The 17,762-nt window shown below is 41.6% G+C and overlaps 1 protein-coding gene across 12 annotated transcripts in view; it reads left to right on the top strand.

The window, feature by feature from the left end:
* Nucleotides 1–17,762, top strand: part of PDE4DIP (phosphodiesterase 4D interacting protein) — a 217,967-nt gene that overhangs the window by 63,902 nt on the left and 136,303 nt on the right. For 9 of the 12 annotated variants that reach the window (XM_032361283.1, XM_032361304.1, XM_032361302.1 and 6 more), the window contains one exon: nt 10,052–10,162. In XM_032361283.1, coding sequence (XP_032217174.1) covers nt 10,052–10,162 — 111 coding nt within the window. Of the gene's footprint in view, nt 1–9,082; nt 9,159–9,765; nt 9,820–10,051; nt 10,163–17,762 lie in introns of those variants that run through there. The other 3 variants (XM_032361295.1, XM_032361299.1, XM_032361297.1) reach the window with 2 other exon arrangements.

Raw genomic sequence — 17,762 nt, 5'->3', positions numbered from 1 at the left:
ATTTAATTTGCACACAGTGAAATTCACCCTTTTAAAGTGTACAATTCCACGATTTTAGTATATTCACTAAGTTGAGCAACAATTACCATTACCTAGTTCAACAACATTTTCATCTCCTCCCACAAAAAGCCTCGTACCTCTTAGCAGTCACTCCCCATTTGCTCTCTCTCCAGCCCTGGAAACCATTCATCCACTTTCTGTCTCTGTGTATTTGCCTTTCCCAAACATTTCATATAAAGAATCATATTATATGACTTTTTTGTGCCTGGCTTCTTTCACATCAGAATAGTGTTTTCAAGGTTCATCCATGTTGTACAAGGTATCACTATTTCATTCCTTTTTATGGCTGAAAAATACTCTCTTGTATGGTTATACTCAACTTTGTCCTTAGCATTCATCAGTTGATGGAGATTTGAGATGTTTCTACTTTTTTGGCTCTTATTAATAATGCTTTTATTAACATTCTTATACAAGACCTTGTGTGGACACACACTTTCAATTTCCTTGGGTGTATAATGAGGAATAGAATTGCTGGGTCATATGGTAACTCTGTTTAACCTTTTGAGGTTCATCTTGAAAATCTTGTATAGGTTCAGGGGGTCAGATCATGAGGAAGATTATTTATAGTGAGGAATACTTAAAAAAAAATGTAGGGACGTGAGGTAGAAGTGGAAGTACTTTATCAGTCACAGGGATTCTCAGGTTCACAGGGGTCATCTAGTGTTGTGATTAAGATCCTGGTCAGTATACAACATGGGTCAGACTCTTGGATGACTTAGTCTGTGTTTCTCTTCTTTCTCAACAAGCAAGGCAGCTAACTTCTTGATGTTTCTTTGTCTTGGATAGTAATGGAGATAAAAGTATCTAATTTGCTTACTTTTTCACAAAATAAAGTGAAATCATACACATGGACATCCTTTGTACATTGTCAGAGTCTATGCAGGTGATTGTCATTATGAAGACAGCTTAATTGTATCTAATTAATTTTGTAATACAAGTTCAAGTCATTCAAAACAGCCAGGAATTAAACTTTTTTATTTCTTCAGCTTTGATTTTATCAGAAAAGCATAGGAATTCCCAGGCACATATATGTTTTACAAAGAAAATATTTATATGTGATAAAAACCTACCCTCCTCCTTCTCCCTGCCATGTCTCTCCTGTCTACTCCTAACCTCCAATCCAAAACAAGTTAGACTCCTGGATTGAATTCCACTGGATGTCTAAAGCAGGAAATGGTCTCCAACTATTTGTATGCCCCTCCCATGGGGCTGTCTCAGAAAATATGACAGTCAGAAAAGTTATAGGTTAAATCATCTATTGGGGATCACCCTTGGGTCCCAGTCATCGTTGCTGCTTTTGTCTTGGAAATTTGATGTCCTTTATGCTCATTTCTCCTTTACACCTTGCTGTGAAGGCAGCCTGAGCTCTGTTGGAACAGGTCGACTCCCACCACATTTTAGGGTTCTACTCCCAGAGAGCTAGTGGCGTGTTCTGAGATTTCTTCAGAAACTTGTAGCTTGGGGTGCCTGATGTGTGAAAACTCTTAACAAAATCCCTGACAAGTGGTCCTTTAATTTCAGTTGTGTCCCTTTGGTGACAGTAAATATACTGTCCCTTATAATGTAAGTGCTCAATATATATTTGATGAATGAATGTATGGATGGTGTATGGCAATGAGTTCATTATATCCAACTCTACTAGAGAATTTATCCTTCTATCTAATTCATAGCTGCCTCCCTATAATTCCTAGTTTCATTCCTTTTGAAATAGTTTTTAAAGATTATGACCTATTTCACAAACAACAGGAATATACAAAGAACAATAAAATATCATGTACCTAATATCTAAAAGTTTTTTAAAGAGTCATTTACTTATTTTAGAGGGAGAATGGGAGAGCATAAGTGGGGAAGAGGGGCAGAGAGAGAGAGAGAGAATCTCAAGCAGACTCCCCGATGAGCGCAGAGCCCCATCTCACCACCCATGAGATCATGACCTGAATGGAAACCAAAAGTTGGAAGTTTAAGTGACTGAGCCACCCAGGGGCACCCCTCTCATATCTAAAATTTAACAAACACTATTTTCACTCTATTTGTCTCAGATTAAAAAACATACAGTTGCAACCCTCTTAGTACCCTACTCAGATCCCAGTCTCCTAGCTTAATTACTACTAAGTATCTTTCCCAGAGATACACAATTAAAAGATTGCAGAACTGGTGTTTGAACCTAGATCTCTTTAGTTCAAAATCTATTGCTTTTTCCATAATGCCAGGCTATCCCATCTGGATAAATATGTATAATAATGATAATATTTATTACCTATTTTGTCAAGGATTACTGAAAACACTACTCCTGTATTTACCATATTAAGTTACTAAAGAATAATTTTATTTTCATGAATTTTACATATGAATTATCATAGATATCAAGCTAACAGAGCTTGTTGCAGAAGTATTGTATTTGAAAAGAATGTCAATAAAAATGATTAATCATTTTGAGTGGAGTGGACCTTTATTTTTAGGAGAGAGATTGGAGAGCCATTAATATGTCTTTAGCCATTTCCATTCTGAGAACAATCTGGGGGTTCTGAATATGATTAAGGAAATGTGAAGCTGAGTTTTTTTAAAGTCCGGCTTGCCAGTTGGTTATGTTAATGGGGCATGACATACAACAGCTGGCTTGTAATCCTCCTACTATTGTTGGCATTGATTGAGTCCTTATTAAAGTCTTATTTCCACAGTGAACTAATACATTAAGAAGCGGTGGAAAGAAGAAATTTAAAAAAGAACAGGGAAGAGCCATTAATGTTTGAAAAAAGTATTTTGAGAGAAGAGGAAAGATTTTCCATGTTCTGTGTAAGAAAGGAGGAACAAAGACAATCCTGCTGTCCTTGCTTGGGAACCTGCAGTGTCTCTTTATTTCCCCAGAGACGCAGAGTTTATAAAAACATACAGACCCGGGGACTGCCCGCAAGAGGCCAGATAGAGTAGTAGGTGGGTCTAGCGTGAAGCCCAGGGATGCACACTTTTGTTTGTTAAAGCTACAAGATGCAAACAAGTAAAAACAGAAACAACAAACCAACCAACCAGTCTTTCTAGTAAGCAGTCCCTGGCCCTCCTCCATTGCCTTTTTCTTCACTCGTGCAAATTGAGAGCCAGGTTCTGCCTGTAGGAAAAATTCAGGCTCCTCACCCTGGCTTTTAAGATCTTCCTAAAATGGGGACACTTGGGTGTCTCATTCTGTTACGTGACTGCCTTTGGCTCAGGTCATGTTCCCAGGGTCTTGGGATCAAGCCTCCCACCAGGCCCCACATGGGGCTCCACATCAGGCTCTCCTCTTGGTGGGAACCCTGCTTCTCCTTCTCCCTCTGCCTACCACTCCCCCTGCTTGTGCTGTCTCTCTCTGTCAAATAAATAAATAAAATCTTCAAAAAATAATAAATAAAAAAGATCTTCTGAAAATCATTGTGTACTTCTGAAAACGGTTGTGTATTTCCGAAAATGGTTGTGTACTTTCCTCCAGTTCTGTGACATCATGGGCTCTTTGTTTTAGTCCATTTGGCCTTCTGCCCTTCTGCTTCTGTTCTACCTTCTTGGATTGCCTTATATTCTCCCTGGAGCCTAGCCAAACTTGATTCATCCTTTCAGGAGAGCTATAATGCCTGTTCTCTGTGGAACCTTCTCTGACAGCCTATCTTTCCTATTTTCTATAGTTTTTACTATTCGTATAGTTCATATTGTCCTTTGGTAGTAATGTGTCATTCTCCATTTGCTCAGAACTCTTATTCAAAGTTCACATTCTCTTCTGTATGTTGAAGTTAGTTTGTTTGAAAAGTTTATTTTAATTATAAAAATAACATTCTAGGGGCACCTGTGTAGCTCAGTCAGTTAAGTGTTTGCCTCCAGCTCAGATCATGATGTCAGGGTCCTGGGAATCAAGCCCTTCACCCAGCTCCCCACTCAGCAGAGAGTCTGCTTCTCCCTCTCTCTCTGCCCCTCCCTACCCTCTTGTGCATTCTAGCATGCCCCCACCTTCACTCTCTCACAAATAAATGAATAAAATCTTTTTTTTTTAAAATGACATAAAGAGGAATGACTTTAGATAAGCTCTTCATCCTGAAACACCTGTGTTATGTTGTATACAGATTGAGTTCTGTTAGAATTAAATCCAGAGTGACGCCTGGGTGGCTCAGTTGGTTAAGCATACGTCTCTTGGTTTCCATTTAGGTCATGACTTCAGGGTGGTGAGATGGAGCCCACTTTTGCCGGGAGCGGTGCTCTCTCTCCTTCTCATTCACTCACATTGAGTCCAGAGAGGTCAAAGTCAGCAGGTTAATTATTCATCAATTCTTTTTTAAAAGATTTTATTTATTTATTTATTTCAGAGGGGGAGAGCACACAAGCAGAGGGAGGGATAGGGGCAAGCAGACTCCACACTGAGCGCAGAGCTCCATCCCACTATCCCGAGATCATGACTTGAGCCAGAACCAAGAATTGGATGTTTAACCGACTGAAGCGCCCAGGTGCCCTAATTCCTCAATTCTTTTGTTCAACAGATATTTATTGAGCACCTACTGTATCCCAGGCTCCGTTCCTGGTACTAGTGACATAGAGCAGTGAACAAAATGGGAAAAAATCCTGCCTTACTTATGGGGTTCACATGCTAGTGAGCAGAGACAGATAAGTAACAAAATAAGGAAATATAATATTTTAAGCACTGAAAGTGTACGGATTAAAAAAAAAACAATGAAGGGATTGCTGAGGTGAGGTCTAGGGAGAGTTACACTTTTAAATAGGGTGGTCACTTCCTTGAGGGCATGATATCTGATCAAAGGCCTAAAGAAGGTGAGGAACAGAATCTGCTAGAGAGAGAGCATACCATACAGGAGGATCATCAAGCCTCAAGACCCCGAGGAAAGAAGGTGCTGGCTGTTTTTGAGAAGGAGCAAAGGGAAGCCTATGGCTGGAGAAAAGTGTGTAGGAGGAGAGTAGTAAGAAAAAGGGAAAAGACGGGGCGAGGGGCCTGGCTCCAGATTAGGGCCTTGGGCCTTAACGGGCTGGTGAAATGACTTAGCATTTCACTTTTAATTTGATGGAAAAATTAAAAAATTAAATTAAACAGTGGGGATTTCCAGCAGAGAAGTAATCTGATGTATTTTAAAGGGTCCCTATGGCTGCCGTGCTAAGAATACTTTATAGGGGAGCTATGGTGGGAGCAGGGAGACCAGGTACCGGGACTATTCAATTAATTTAGGGGAGCATGCAATCGTAGCCTCTTGGGCCAGAGTTGCGGAAATGACCATGCAATGGTAGTAGATGGATTCTCTCTCTGTAGAAAGTAGAAATAATAAGATTTACGGACAGATGCGATGATGTATACGAGAAAGAAGAGACAAGAATAACTCAAAAGGTTTTGGCCCAAACAACTGCACATACTGGGTTGTTACCAATTGAAATGGGATCCACTGGGGTAGGAACACGTGTGCTGGGAAAGATCAGGACTCCAGTTTCAGATGCCACAAGGATGACAGGTCTCTATTCAAGTCAACATTTCTACTGGGAGGTTAGGTGTAGACGGGAGTCCAAGAGGAAGGTCTAGATAGGTATGTAAACTTAGAAATTTTCTACAGGAACCATTCCAGCAAATGTAGTCTCTTTGGAGCTATTAAAACAAACTTTTCTGTATCATTGGAAAATTGTGAGAATAATATAAGCAAGCTAGCCTCATCCGGTCAGATCAGCAAAAAGTAAAGTATATATGGAATACTTATCTATTCATTAATTCAACAAATATTTAGGGAGTGCTTCCTAAATACTACGCAGTGAGAGTGCTAAGACTCCAAATATGCCTTGTCAGCCCACAGAAAAATTCTCCAGTGTGGTGGAGGTGGTTGTAAACCCGGCTGTGTGTTACTGGGGAGGGCTTCTTGGCTGTTGTGGGAGCTGGAGGAGGAGAGAAAGATGTGTGCGTTGTTGACCCTTGCCTTGGGCAGTTCACAGACTAGCTGGAGAGACATAAACACAGGAAAAGTTCAATAGCTCTAAGAGGCATAAGTAATCCCCCCCAGACAACATATAAACATTGTCATGAGGCCCCCTAAGAACACTTGCCCAATGTTGGTATTTGCCTGAGGAGTTCAAAAGAGAGAGACGTCTTTCCTTTCTGGGCTGGGATAGCAGAGAAGGCTTTGTTTGGGTGGGATTGAAATTCAGGACTTGAGGGACGCCTGGGTGGCTCAGTTGGTTAAGCAGCTGCCTTCGGCTCAGGTCATGATCCCCGCGTCCTGGGATTGAGTCCCGCATCGGGCTCCTTGCTCCGCAGGGAGCCTGCTTCTCCCTCTGACTCTGCCTTCCACTCTGTCTGCCTGTGCTCACTCTCGCTCGCTCTCTCTCTGACAAATAAATAAAAAAAATCTTAAAAAAAAAAAATGTTTAAAAAAAAAAAAAGAAATTCAGGACTTGAAAAAAAAGAGGCGGTGTTTCTTGAGGGGATATGATGGCATTTTCCTTTATTCTAAGAGTGATGAGGTACCTGTAAAGAGTTTTAAGTAAGGGAGATGTCAGGATAAGATTTGAGTTTTGAAAACATGACTGTGCCTATAATATGAGAACAGATGGCTGGAATGAAGTCTGGCAGACATGACAGGCCGTCGCAGTCTTTGCTGTGAGGTTTGCTGTGAGAATGACATATACAGGTTGAGCTATCTAGCAAGAACCTGCATATGGAGGGCTAGATCTTGGGGGAGAAGGCTCAGGTGAAGGTTTGGGGGTTGTTTGGGAGGCTACAGTGACAGCTCTAAAAGTGGATAAAATCTCAAGGGAGAAAGTATGGAGAGAAAAACATGAGAAGGGTGTGAACTAACAACCATTGTTTAAGCACTCACTTTAAGGAGCTGGCAAACAAACAAACAAAAAGAAACCAGATAAAGGGCCAGAGAGATAAAAAAGCAAGGTATCACTGGGAGTAAGATGAAACAGGCATTTATGTGTAGAAAGAAATATCTAGGTTAGGTAAGGATCCCTGCATTCATATGCAATTTTACTTTCCATAAACTTTTATTAAACTATCTTATGTGACTTTTATGTGAAAAGAATCTAAGTAGACATGGAAAGGATGATTAAACACTAATCTAGAATCTGGCAGCCCAGTTCCCCTTGTGCAAAATGGTAGTAGTAGATAATAAGGAGTTAGTAAGTAGGTTATTTCCTCTAGGAGCTTAGGCCAAAAAAGGGCCTTAAAAATCACCTACTTTCCAACCACTTCATTTTAAAAATGAGGACACTTAGGCCTCTGGAGAGGTGCATTTCCAAGGTCATACAGTTATTTAGTAACAGAGCTCAGACCAGAAAAGGATCTTTTGAGTTTTTATTTAGACTTTTCTCTTCCTCACTCTCTCTCAGCCTGAATGATACTCTTTAATTTCAAGAGCACAGATTTAATGAAAACAGATAAATGAGTTTTAAATGTGTACTTTTCTTTTTAGAAAGGAGGAATATTTTGTCTTCGATTACAGTTGACAGTAAGAAACGTGTTGCCCACGTATAATCCAAATCTATTTGAGCGAATGCTCAGTTCCAATTATGCGCGCCTGAGGCCACTTTATTCACTTCAACTTTTTCCATCTTTCAAAGGGCCATGCAAGTCTTAGTGAAGCTTTTTTCTCATCATTCCAGTAAGAATGAATCACTCTTTCTTCTGGGTTCTCATACATGCAGTGTTTTTCGAACTTAGGTGTGAAACGTCTTAGTGGATCATGAAATCAATTCAGCGGGTCACTCCCAGGAAGAAGAATAGAAAAAAACCAGTATATACATACATAGTGCTCCAACTGTACCTACGTACAAACTAAAGCTACTGCTCATTCATCCGCTGTCCAGGAAAGCATTTCTGCCTTTCTACACATGCCAAAAAAAAAAAAAAAAGTACAACTTTTGGAATTTTCTGTAATGAAAAAACAAGGCATATTCATGTACTACATACCATTCTTAGCACTAAGAGGTGGCCTTTTCACTTAGATCTATGTAAGAAAGTGGTAAATATTTTCTCCTTTTGTGCAGTTGAACCCATCCTACATTCAAATGCTCTCAAGCACTGATAGAAAAATACTTATTTGGTTGAGGAAGATTTAAGGCAAGTTCTGGCCCTTTTCAAAGGCACTGTGAGACTACTTTGACAGAAGTAGGTTTTTGAATGTAACAAGATAAGTCAACTTGAGTTGTAATATATTTTGGGGAATCAGTTCACTACAAATTGTGACTGTAAACATTGTACTACAAATGTTTTGTAGTTTTCCCCCAATAAAATTTTTGGGAAAAAACAACAACAACAAAACAACAACAACAATAAAAGAAAAACACCAGTATAGAATAGAAAATCACACGTAGTGATAACACTACTTTGTGAAACTTTTACTTGTTATATCTGTGTGCGTATGTGTGTGTGTTTGTACTGGATTACAGTATAAAATGTAAAATGTTTGACTAACACAAACCTGGAGGATTGCAGTGGAAACTACATCTCTACATCTGTACGGCCACCCAGCTCTTTGAGAGTTGGGAATGCCTTCATATTTGTATCTGTCATGCCCAACATATTACCTGGTGGATACTCAGGAGATGTTGAGTAGAATTATTATGAAGAAGTAAGATAGAATTAAAAGAATGAAGAGCTGGTAGGTTAGGGAAGAAGTGAGTACTTGATCTAAGTTTAAAGGTTTTAGTTTTCTTTACTTTACCTGCCAAGATTAACATTTTTTTCAACCCCGTTTTACTGGAACTAAGAACTGGTGTTTCATATATGTGCTGTGCGATGGTCTTCCAGTCACCTTCAATGTTCCGGGTGATAGGGTATAAATAATACTTCCTGCTCATGTTGCAGCTGCTATGCAAGGATCTTAAATTGCTCTGTGAGCAGGATCTGGTGATGAGTGCCTGGCAGGTGCCAGAGTTAAGAACCAGTGACTGGCTGAAATCTCTGGGCTCCAGACTGACGCCTCCCCACCCTCCTCAGCCCTCTCTTTCCCTCATCCCTTGGAGGAAGGAGTCTTTGGCCCAGCCTCTTTGTGAGCTTGTCCACCCCCTGGGAACTGGATTTACTCTTACTTTGGGGGTGGCTTTGGTGTGTGTGTGGCTGGGAGGCCCATGGTAGGGAAGGCATTTATGTAAGTGCTTTAGGACTTGAGAAGTCCAGGGAGGAAAACTAGGAAGGAATTGGCTAGAGATGAGTTCTGGATCATCAGAGAAACATTGGAGAGGCCTCCTGTTATAGGTTTTTTAAAATCTGCACCTGATGGAAAGGGGATATTTGACATGTGCTCTTTCCTATAGCAATCAATTTCTTGCTCTTGGCCACACTCCTTTGGTTTATTTTTTGTTTGTTCGTTTGCTTATTATTTATTTATTTATTTATTTTTAAGTAAACTCTATCCCTAGTGTGGGGCTGAAACTCGGGATCCTGAGACCAAGAGGCTCAAGCTCTACCCGCTGAGCCAGCCAGGTGCCCCCTTAGGGTTTTTACTGTGCAGATTGCCACCGGAGACTTAAGTGCCCACTCACACGCACAGCCCTTCATTTTCCTCCCTTTTGTGCAAGCCCCCCAGCACCTTGAAGTATTCCTGTTCTCCATTTCCTGGAAGTGTCTGGCTGGGGGGTGGGGGGAGTCAGTTCTCTCTTTTCCAAGAAACTGTTAACTGCCTACTGTTGGGCCCTGGAGGCTTGGGGAGGGTGACAGCCCGGTCCCGGCTTGGAGTCGGATTACACCACTTGTGTCTGAGTTCACGCAGCATGTTCCTCTGTCAGGGATTCCGCAAATATCTCCCAGAGGTAAAAAAGGAAAGTGCGCTGCACTCCAGCACCCAGAGCAGTGAGCCCAGTCCCAGGTCCCCGAGAGAGCGCCAGCCCCCGGGGTCATGTCGCCATAGCCCCAGCAGCGTCCCAGCGGCTCGCTTCAAGCCGCGGTGCAGCCGCACTATGTTCCTAGGGTGAGGGGGAGGCTGGGCATGCTGCTCCCCATGGGTTGCCCACCATGTCTAATGGATATCGCACTCTGTCCCAGCATCTCAATGACCTGAAGAAGGAGAACTTCAGCCTCAAGCTGCGCATCTACTTCCTGGAGGAGCGCATGCAACAGAAGTATGAGGCCAGCCGGGATGACATCTACAAGCGGGTGAGTGCAGGAGCCGCGTGCTCCGGCGGGCCGGGGGGCTGGTGGCCCACTCTCAGATCCTCAGGCTCTTCCTACCTCCCACGGTGCTAACTAGGGAGGGAGGCAGGTTCCACACCAGGTCTGGCCCCCGGAATGCGGGATGACCTTGGACCAGCCCACTTTGCCTCTATCTTGCGTGCCTGTTTTGTGCTCTCCTTGCGTGTAAGGAGAGGGAGCTGGGTTAAATCAGAGTCTGCTCTGTGGTGGAACTGTTCAGAACAGTCACCTTGGGGAACTGGTTTGAAATGTAGATTCCCTGCCTTACCCCCCCCCCCCCCCCGGGATTCTGACTGAGTAATGCAAGGGAAGGTGAGCTTGAAAATTTGCATTTTTTAAAAGTTTATTTAATGTTTTTTTCGGTCATCTCTGCAGCCAGCATGGGCGGGAACTCAGGACCCCAGGAGGCACATACTCTTATGACTGAGCCCGCCAAGGCGCCCTCTGGAAATCCTGCATTTTTAAAAAGCCACAGAAGTGACTGAAGCAGGCCATTTCCAGGGTAAATGTTCAGCTAGAGAAGGGCCCCTTCTCCTCTGGCTCAGTGACCTCAGGGAATGAGCGGAGGGAACAAAGGGCAGGGCTGCGCAGGGTTCTGCCCCTGAGAACTTCGTGTTTGTTTTTGAAGATGATGCAGATAAGATTGAAAGGCGAATCTGCGGTGTCTTAGGTGTTTTCAGGTTTAGGACTAGTTCACCTAAGAATGAAGGAAAGGGTGCTGCTGGCCTGCGGGGTGGGAGGGAGTGGTGCTTCTCTGAGAGGGAGGGTGGTCTGGGTTGATGCAGGAGTGACTGGGGTAGGGAAGGAAGAGGGAGGGGGATTGGTTGAGGGGAGGGTGAGAAGAGACAGCGCCTTGGTAAGAGGACTCAGGGCTTTTGGGTTAAGTTTCCTGGTTACCATAATGTTGGCTTCCTTAGCCTTCTTAGTGTCTGGACAATCTCTAAAGGGGCCCGAGTGACCCGGAGCTGGTGGCTTCTGATTTTTTCAGAGTTTCTGAATCTCTCATTTGTTTACACCAGCAGACTATACTTTGTCTATGTGTGCCCTGTCCTGTCGAGAAGAAGGTTTGGGAAGCTTTTGCAGGTTGCTAGATAATAGGCTGGATCAGAGGAATAACTGGTGTCTTTGAAATCCAAACAGTTATTTGGTAAATTAATGTGGGCAGCTAAATCTGGGGGATTAAGCCCTGTTTTCTGTCTTTGCTGGATTTTCATTATTTAACCTGCATCTTCCCGAAATTCGTCCAGACTCATCTGTCATCTCTTCCGTGGCTATAGAGTAAGCATGCCTGAATAGAGTGGCCAGGGGTGATGTCAAGGAAGCTGTTCTCAAGGGAGGGTTGGTAATGCCGTGGGAAGGAGAGGAGGCGGGGAGGAGGAATGGCAGTCTTTGTCTTAGGGTAGAAATAGTGAATGAATTTGCTCATTGTACAGAAGGAGGAGCATTTTTCATTAGCTGTCTCCAAAGCAAGGCAGAAGGAATGGGCAGTGTCTTGGATTATTTAAGGGAAGGGAATTTTTTAAGCTTCAATCAACTGACTGCTTTAATCATTTGGTCTCACCCTGTGCTCTATATGACTAACAAGACTGTCCTTGGGCAACGTTTTGGGTGGGGTGTGGGAGGGCTCCGTTACATCCCTAGAGAAGTATGATTAAGAAGATTCTTTAAAAAGAAAAAAAAAAAGATTCTAGAGGGGCAGTCTGGGAGAGCAGTCACAGGACATTGTCACATGCCAAGGTGCTAACCCTTTTATTAGCCTAGTGTTGCCACTAAGCCCTGTCTGTTCCTGGTCTTAAGCCAGAGTCATCAGGCACCTACTGGCATCCTATGATTTGAGGAATCGCAGACTACTGTGTCCCCTCCTTTCCCTTCTTACCAAGTCTTTGTTCAATCCATCTGTCATATTACTCATCCCATTTGGCTGTGATTTTTTTGGGAAGCACTGAAGGTTTAAGTTAAAATGCTCTTCTTATTTGGGAAGCAAAACCCATAAAGCCATGATTGATCATTAACATCATAGTTGAAATGAATTTATCATACTATGCAGTGATGAGGGGTTGATAGGAACAAGGGCAGTTCCATTTTGATGGAAGGACGAGGCATCAGAAAACCATCCCAGCCAGAGCCCTGGACAACCAGGGGATCTAGGCAAATTATTTAACCTTTCTGAGTCTGTGCCAGCCCCTGTAGAATTGGCATGCAGAATACCACACAAGTCCCTGAGCACTGAAGATTATTTGCTGAGAGTATGAATAAATAGCAGTCATAAGGTTTAAATGAGAAGACTTCTACCACAGCACTTTGTAAACTTCATAGCTTATTATGTAAATGAGGGGGTAGTAGTTATACATTTACCAATGGTAGTAGTTATTTTGAGATTTTAAAATGAGAAAGAGGCTCTTTTAATCTCACCTGCAGATATTCCCATGAATATGCCTTACTGAGGTTCCACAAGGTTAAGACAATGGATTAGTAGCAATGTGGGTGAAGAGACACCGAGGGTGACAATGCAGGGCATCACATGGTAAGTCAAGTGGTTCAGATGTGAATTTAGAGCCCTGTTGTGTAAGCAAACTTAGCTTGATTTTTCTTCAGCATTGGAAGTTCACTTCTTCTTCTTTTTTTTTTTTTTTTGAAGATTTTATTTATTTATTTGACAGAGATCACAAGTAGGCAGAGAGGCAGGCGGAGAGAGGAAGGGAAGCAGGCTCCCTGCTGAGCAGAGAGCCTGATGGGGAGCTTGATCCCAGGACCCTGGGATCATGACCTGAGCTGAAGGCAGAGGCTTTAGCCCACTGAGCCACCCAGGTGTCCCGGAAGGTCACTTCTTTAAATAAAGTAAATATATTAAATCACACCCCCAGCCGAGTCAGAACCCACACTAACTTGGGTGATGGATGCATGATTTTTTTTTTTTTTAAGATTTTATTTATTTATTTGACTGAGAAAGAGAGCACAAGCAGGGGGAGCAGCTGAGGGAGAGGGAGAAGTAGAGTGCCCACTGAGCAGGGATCTAGATATGGGGATTGATCCCAGGACTCTGGGTTTGTGACCTGAGCTGAAGACAGATGCTTAACCGACTAAGCACCCAAGCACCCCTGTGCATGATTCTTTTCGATAAAACCACTGTTTGTAAAACTTACATAATGTAAGTCTTTGTGAATAGTAATTATTTTATCATTTTACATATTTTTGCAACAGCAGATTCTTGTTAAATATATGTACCAAAGAGTAAAATACTACTATCTTAGTGAGAGACAATCAAGTATTTTGCCATGACTGCAGGTAAGGGAAATATGGGAAACTTTAGGAGAAAAGGACTGGAAAAGGGTTCAATCTTTCTCTTACCAAGTGGCAAGTCCTCAGTTAGGTAGCTGAGTGAGGGAGAGACTAACCTAAATTAGACATAATCCTTAATTGTAATGGCAGCTATAAGGATGTTTAGTTGTATGAGAAGTTATAAAAGTTAGAGGACTATGTAAAAACCTAGAAGAATCAACTTCAAAGCAAATAAATTAAAGGAGTTTAGGGTTTCTGTCTTTCGAGATGTTCAGAGAATTCAGAAATAATCTTAAAACTCATGCTAGCTACAGATTAATAAAATACTATTAAAGTGTACATAAAAATTGGTTCTGTGAGACTGGAGGCTTTTCTGTTGTGTGTTTCTCCTTTAACCTTCAATTTTTGTAAGCAATTTAAAAAGAAAAAACACAGAAGAGGCTGCTTACCTTCAGCCCGAATAAACTGGGGCATAATCAGGTACCACTGCCCCCTGTTGGTAGCAAATATTAATTGTAGGTTCAGGTTTTGTGGGAACACAGGTTTGAAGGTCTAAGCACTAAGGGGAGAAACCACTGCAGTACCTAAAGCTCCTGATCATGGAGCAAAATTAAGTGAGAAAATGCCGTAAGTGGTCCACAGCTGAGTATGGCCCACTCCTAGGGAGACTGGCTGGGAGCATTTCTGGACTGCAGCTGCTCTGGTAAATAGTTTCTGGATGGCCACTTGGCTGACTTCCTGGTTGTTGTTGATTATCTAATCCTGCATCTTCTTATGATTGCTGAGTGTGCTGCCACTAGAAATATGCCCAACCCTGGAATTTATGAAATCCACTGCTATGTGGTAAACATCCAGTCCACAAAGAGCATGTGAAACCACTATCAACTGTTTCTGCCCCATGATGACTACTTACTTGTTCAGCTTGTGTGAATTTATTATTATCCAAGGTTTCTTTATTTTTTTAAAATATTTGTTTTGTTTGAGAGAGAGAGAGAAAGAGAGAGAGAGAGAGAGAGAGAGTAGGGGAGGGGCATAGGGAGAGACTCTTTAGATAGATTCCTAGCTGAGCACAGGGCCTGATGCAGGGCTCGATCTCATGACCCGTGAGAACATGACCTGAGCAGAACCAAGAGCTGGACGCTTAGCAAACTGAGCCACCGAGGCATGCCCCTCCCCACTAAGATTGCTTTAAAAAAATTTTAGGGTTCCCTTTCAGGAACGGAATTTAAAATCTGGCCGGATCAGATAAAAACACCATCAGGAGAAATTGAATGGTGTCTTCCTGGACCAGATAAAGTCAATGTTTAAGTGAGACATTATTGATATTAGAAGGTTAAATTGGTTTTGGCCTTTATATAGGAACTGAAAGCATTATATTTCCTTATATGTCAGCCTCTTAAACTGCCTGACTTCTCTGAGCTGTGCTTTCTCATCTTTGAGACTGGATGATACTTCTCCTGAGCAAACTTTGGAATTTATACATAGCATATGTCTGTAGCAGGTTTTTTTTTTTTTTTTAAGATTTTATTTATTTATCAGGGAGAGAGAGAGGGAGAGCGAGCGAGCACAGGCAGACAGAATGGCCGGCAGAGGCAGAGGGAGAAGCAGGCTCCCCGCCGAGCAAGGAGCCCGATGTGGGACTCTATCCCAGGACGTTGGGATCATGACCTGAACTGAAGGCAGCTGCTCAACAAACTGAGCCACCCAGGCGTCCCTGTAGCAGGTTTTAAAAATCATGATAAACATGATTTAAAAATCATGATAAACATAAGCCTATTGACTTTACTTGCATCTGAAATTTTCATCATTTCTTCTATTCTGTGATCACTGGAAGTAGTGGTTAAGAGATGGACCCAACAGACCCGAGAAAGAATCTTGGTTCTACTACTCACTACCTGTGTTAATTTGGGAAAATACTGTAATTTCTCTGAGCTGAAGTGTTGTTGTGATAGCACCAATCTTTTAGGATCTGAGGGAGGATTAAATGAGCTGATTAGTTGAAATCAGCAGAATTCCTGTTATATAGTAAACCATTAAGAAATGTTTGCCATTATCGTGGTAAATTGAGGGATGACAGAATTGCCCATATAAATCCAATTATTTTTTATTTCAAGTTAGTTTTTTCCCTCAGTAGTGGATTTGGGACCATTTGTCCTTTTTGTCTTAATTCTCCATTTTAGTTTGCTCATAAATAAATAACATAATACAATCCAAGTGCCCGTATTGCAGCAAATCTGTCACCCTCAAATACGAATGTTCCTTCAAAGAGAATAAAGAAGAAAGGCTGGGTTTGTTAAATTTCTGGGTTTTTTAAAGAAAATATTTTATTTAGTTATAGTACAAAGTCCTTTATTTTCACAAAAATTATTGACTGTGATTGGCTTTAATTCAAAAATTTTTATCATTTTGATTTAATACTTTGTAATATAGCTTGGTCTGGTTCTTAATTCATTTTATCTTTTAAAAAGTTTTTATTGTCTTTTTAAATTTTTTAAAAAATATTTATCTGCTTATTATATAGAGAGAGAGTACAGGCAGGGTTGGGGGCAGAGGGAGAGGAAGAGTCTCAAGCAACAACATGCTGAACATGGAGTCGGATGTGGGGCTCAATCTCACGACCCCAAGATCACAACCTAAGCCCAAACCAAGAGCTGGACGCTTAACCGATGGTGCCACCCAGGCCCCCCTAATTTTTTCACTTTTTAAGAACTATCCTTTTTTGGGACGCCTGGGTGGCTCAGTGGGTTAAAGCCTTTGCCTTCGACTCAGGTCATGATCCCAGGGTCCTGATATCGAGCCCCGCATCGGGCTGTCTGTTCATTAGGGAGCCTGCTTTTTCCTCCTCTCTGTCTGTTTCTCTGTCTGTCAAATAAATAAATAAAATCTTAAAAAAAAAAAAGAACTATCCTTTTTTAAAATTGAGATGTAGTTGACATATAACATTAAATTCATTTTAGGCGTACAACATAATGATCTGCTATGTGTGTATGTTGCAAACGCAATCACCACAGTAAGTTTAGTTAACATCTATCACCACACATGGTTACTAAAATATTTTTTTCTTGCAACAAGAAATCTTAAGATCTGTTCTCTTTGTTAAATTGCTCTTTGGTTCACCAACTGATTTTCTTTAGTTCTAGCCTGAGTTTCTTAGGCTTTGGACAATATAATGAGAACAGCCTACGTGCAGCGTTACTGTGCTAAGCACCCAAAAGTTCAGTGAAGTCCCAAGGAAATCTGTCGGGCTATACAGTTTAGGAACTTTGGGATCAATGGAAAGCAATTAGAGAAAGACCTTTATCTTTGAGGGATAGCAAAATGTAGGGAGACAACTTTTGGACTCAATCATAAGACCTGAATTCTGAATATTCCTTGCTACGTGACCTTGGCCATATCCACAACTCCTTTGAGCCTTTGTTTCCTAAAATAGAGGCCCGAATTCCGGCCCTGCCATCCTCCCCACAGGCAAACCTGTTTTAAAGTGTTAGGTGTTAAATCAGTGTGAAGGACTGTTTTATCCTGGGGACACATCCTGGAGCCCGGATACACCTTTTGGATTATTGCATATGGGATGGTCCAGTCGCTGTTGCAGTGAATGGTTTTCTTCTTATATTTAACAGAGTTGACTCTTGTTTTCTTTGTACAGTTTAGTAAACCTTTAAACCCTTGTTTAGTTAGATGCTAAGGTTTTTCTCTCCTTCTGTGTTTCACTTTCGGGAAGTCTAAGAAATGTGCATAGTAGGGAAGGGAGAAATACAAGTAGAGAGAAGGGAAATCAGGACGACTTTGGCCAAACTATTTTTAAAATAGTTCTCTGGAAGCATGGGGTGAACATAGCCCATGTCTGTGCACACTGTGTATGTGATTCCTCATTCTCAGCTTCCTGAGATCTGCAAAGGCATGCTTGCCTATTTCCTCTTCTTTTCGGAATAGAAGTAGGAAGAAAGTAGGGAGACCCTGTCCTTAAATCGTTGTAAATGGTATTTGTGTTCTTGGTTTAAAAAACGTTTAATCTTCACAGCTATTATATGATTGCTATAAAAACAAAACAAAGAAATAAAAAACTGGAAAATAACATATGTTGTTCAGGCTGTGGAAAAACTGTAAACCCAGTATATACCTATGAAGCTGCTGTGGAAAACGGCATGATGATTCCTAAAAAAATTAAACATAGAATTGTTGTATGATCCAGCATGTCCTCTTCTAGATATATACCTGAAAGAAGAGAAATTAGGAACTCAAACAGGTATTTGTACACCCATGTTCATAACAAAGTTATTCATAG

This window comes from Mustela erminea, chromosome 10 (genome assembly GCF_009829155.1).
Source record: "Mustela erminea isolate mMusErm1 chromosome 10, mMusErm1.Pri, whole genome shotgun sequence".
Taxonomy (NCBI): Eukaryota; Metazoa; Chordata; class Mammalia; order Carnivora; family Mustelidae; genus Mustela; species Mustela erminea.
The sequence above is the reverse complement of the archived record's forward strand: the minus strand, read 5'-3'. Positions and strand labels throughout refer to the sequence as shown.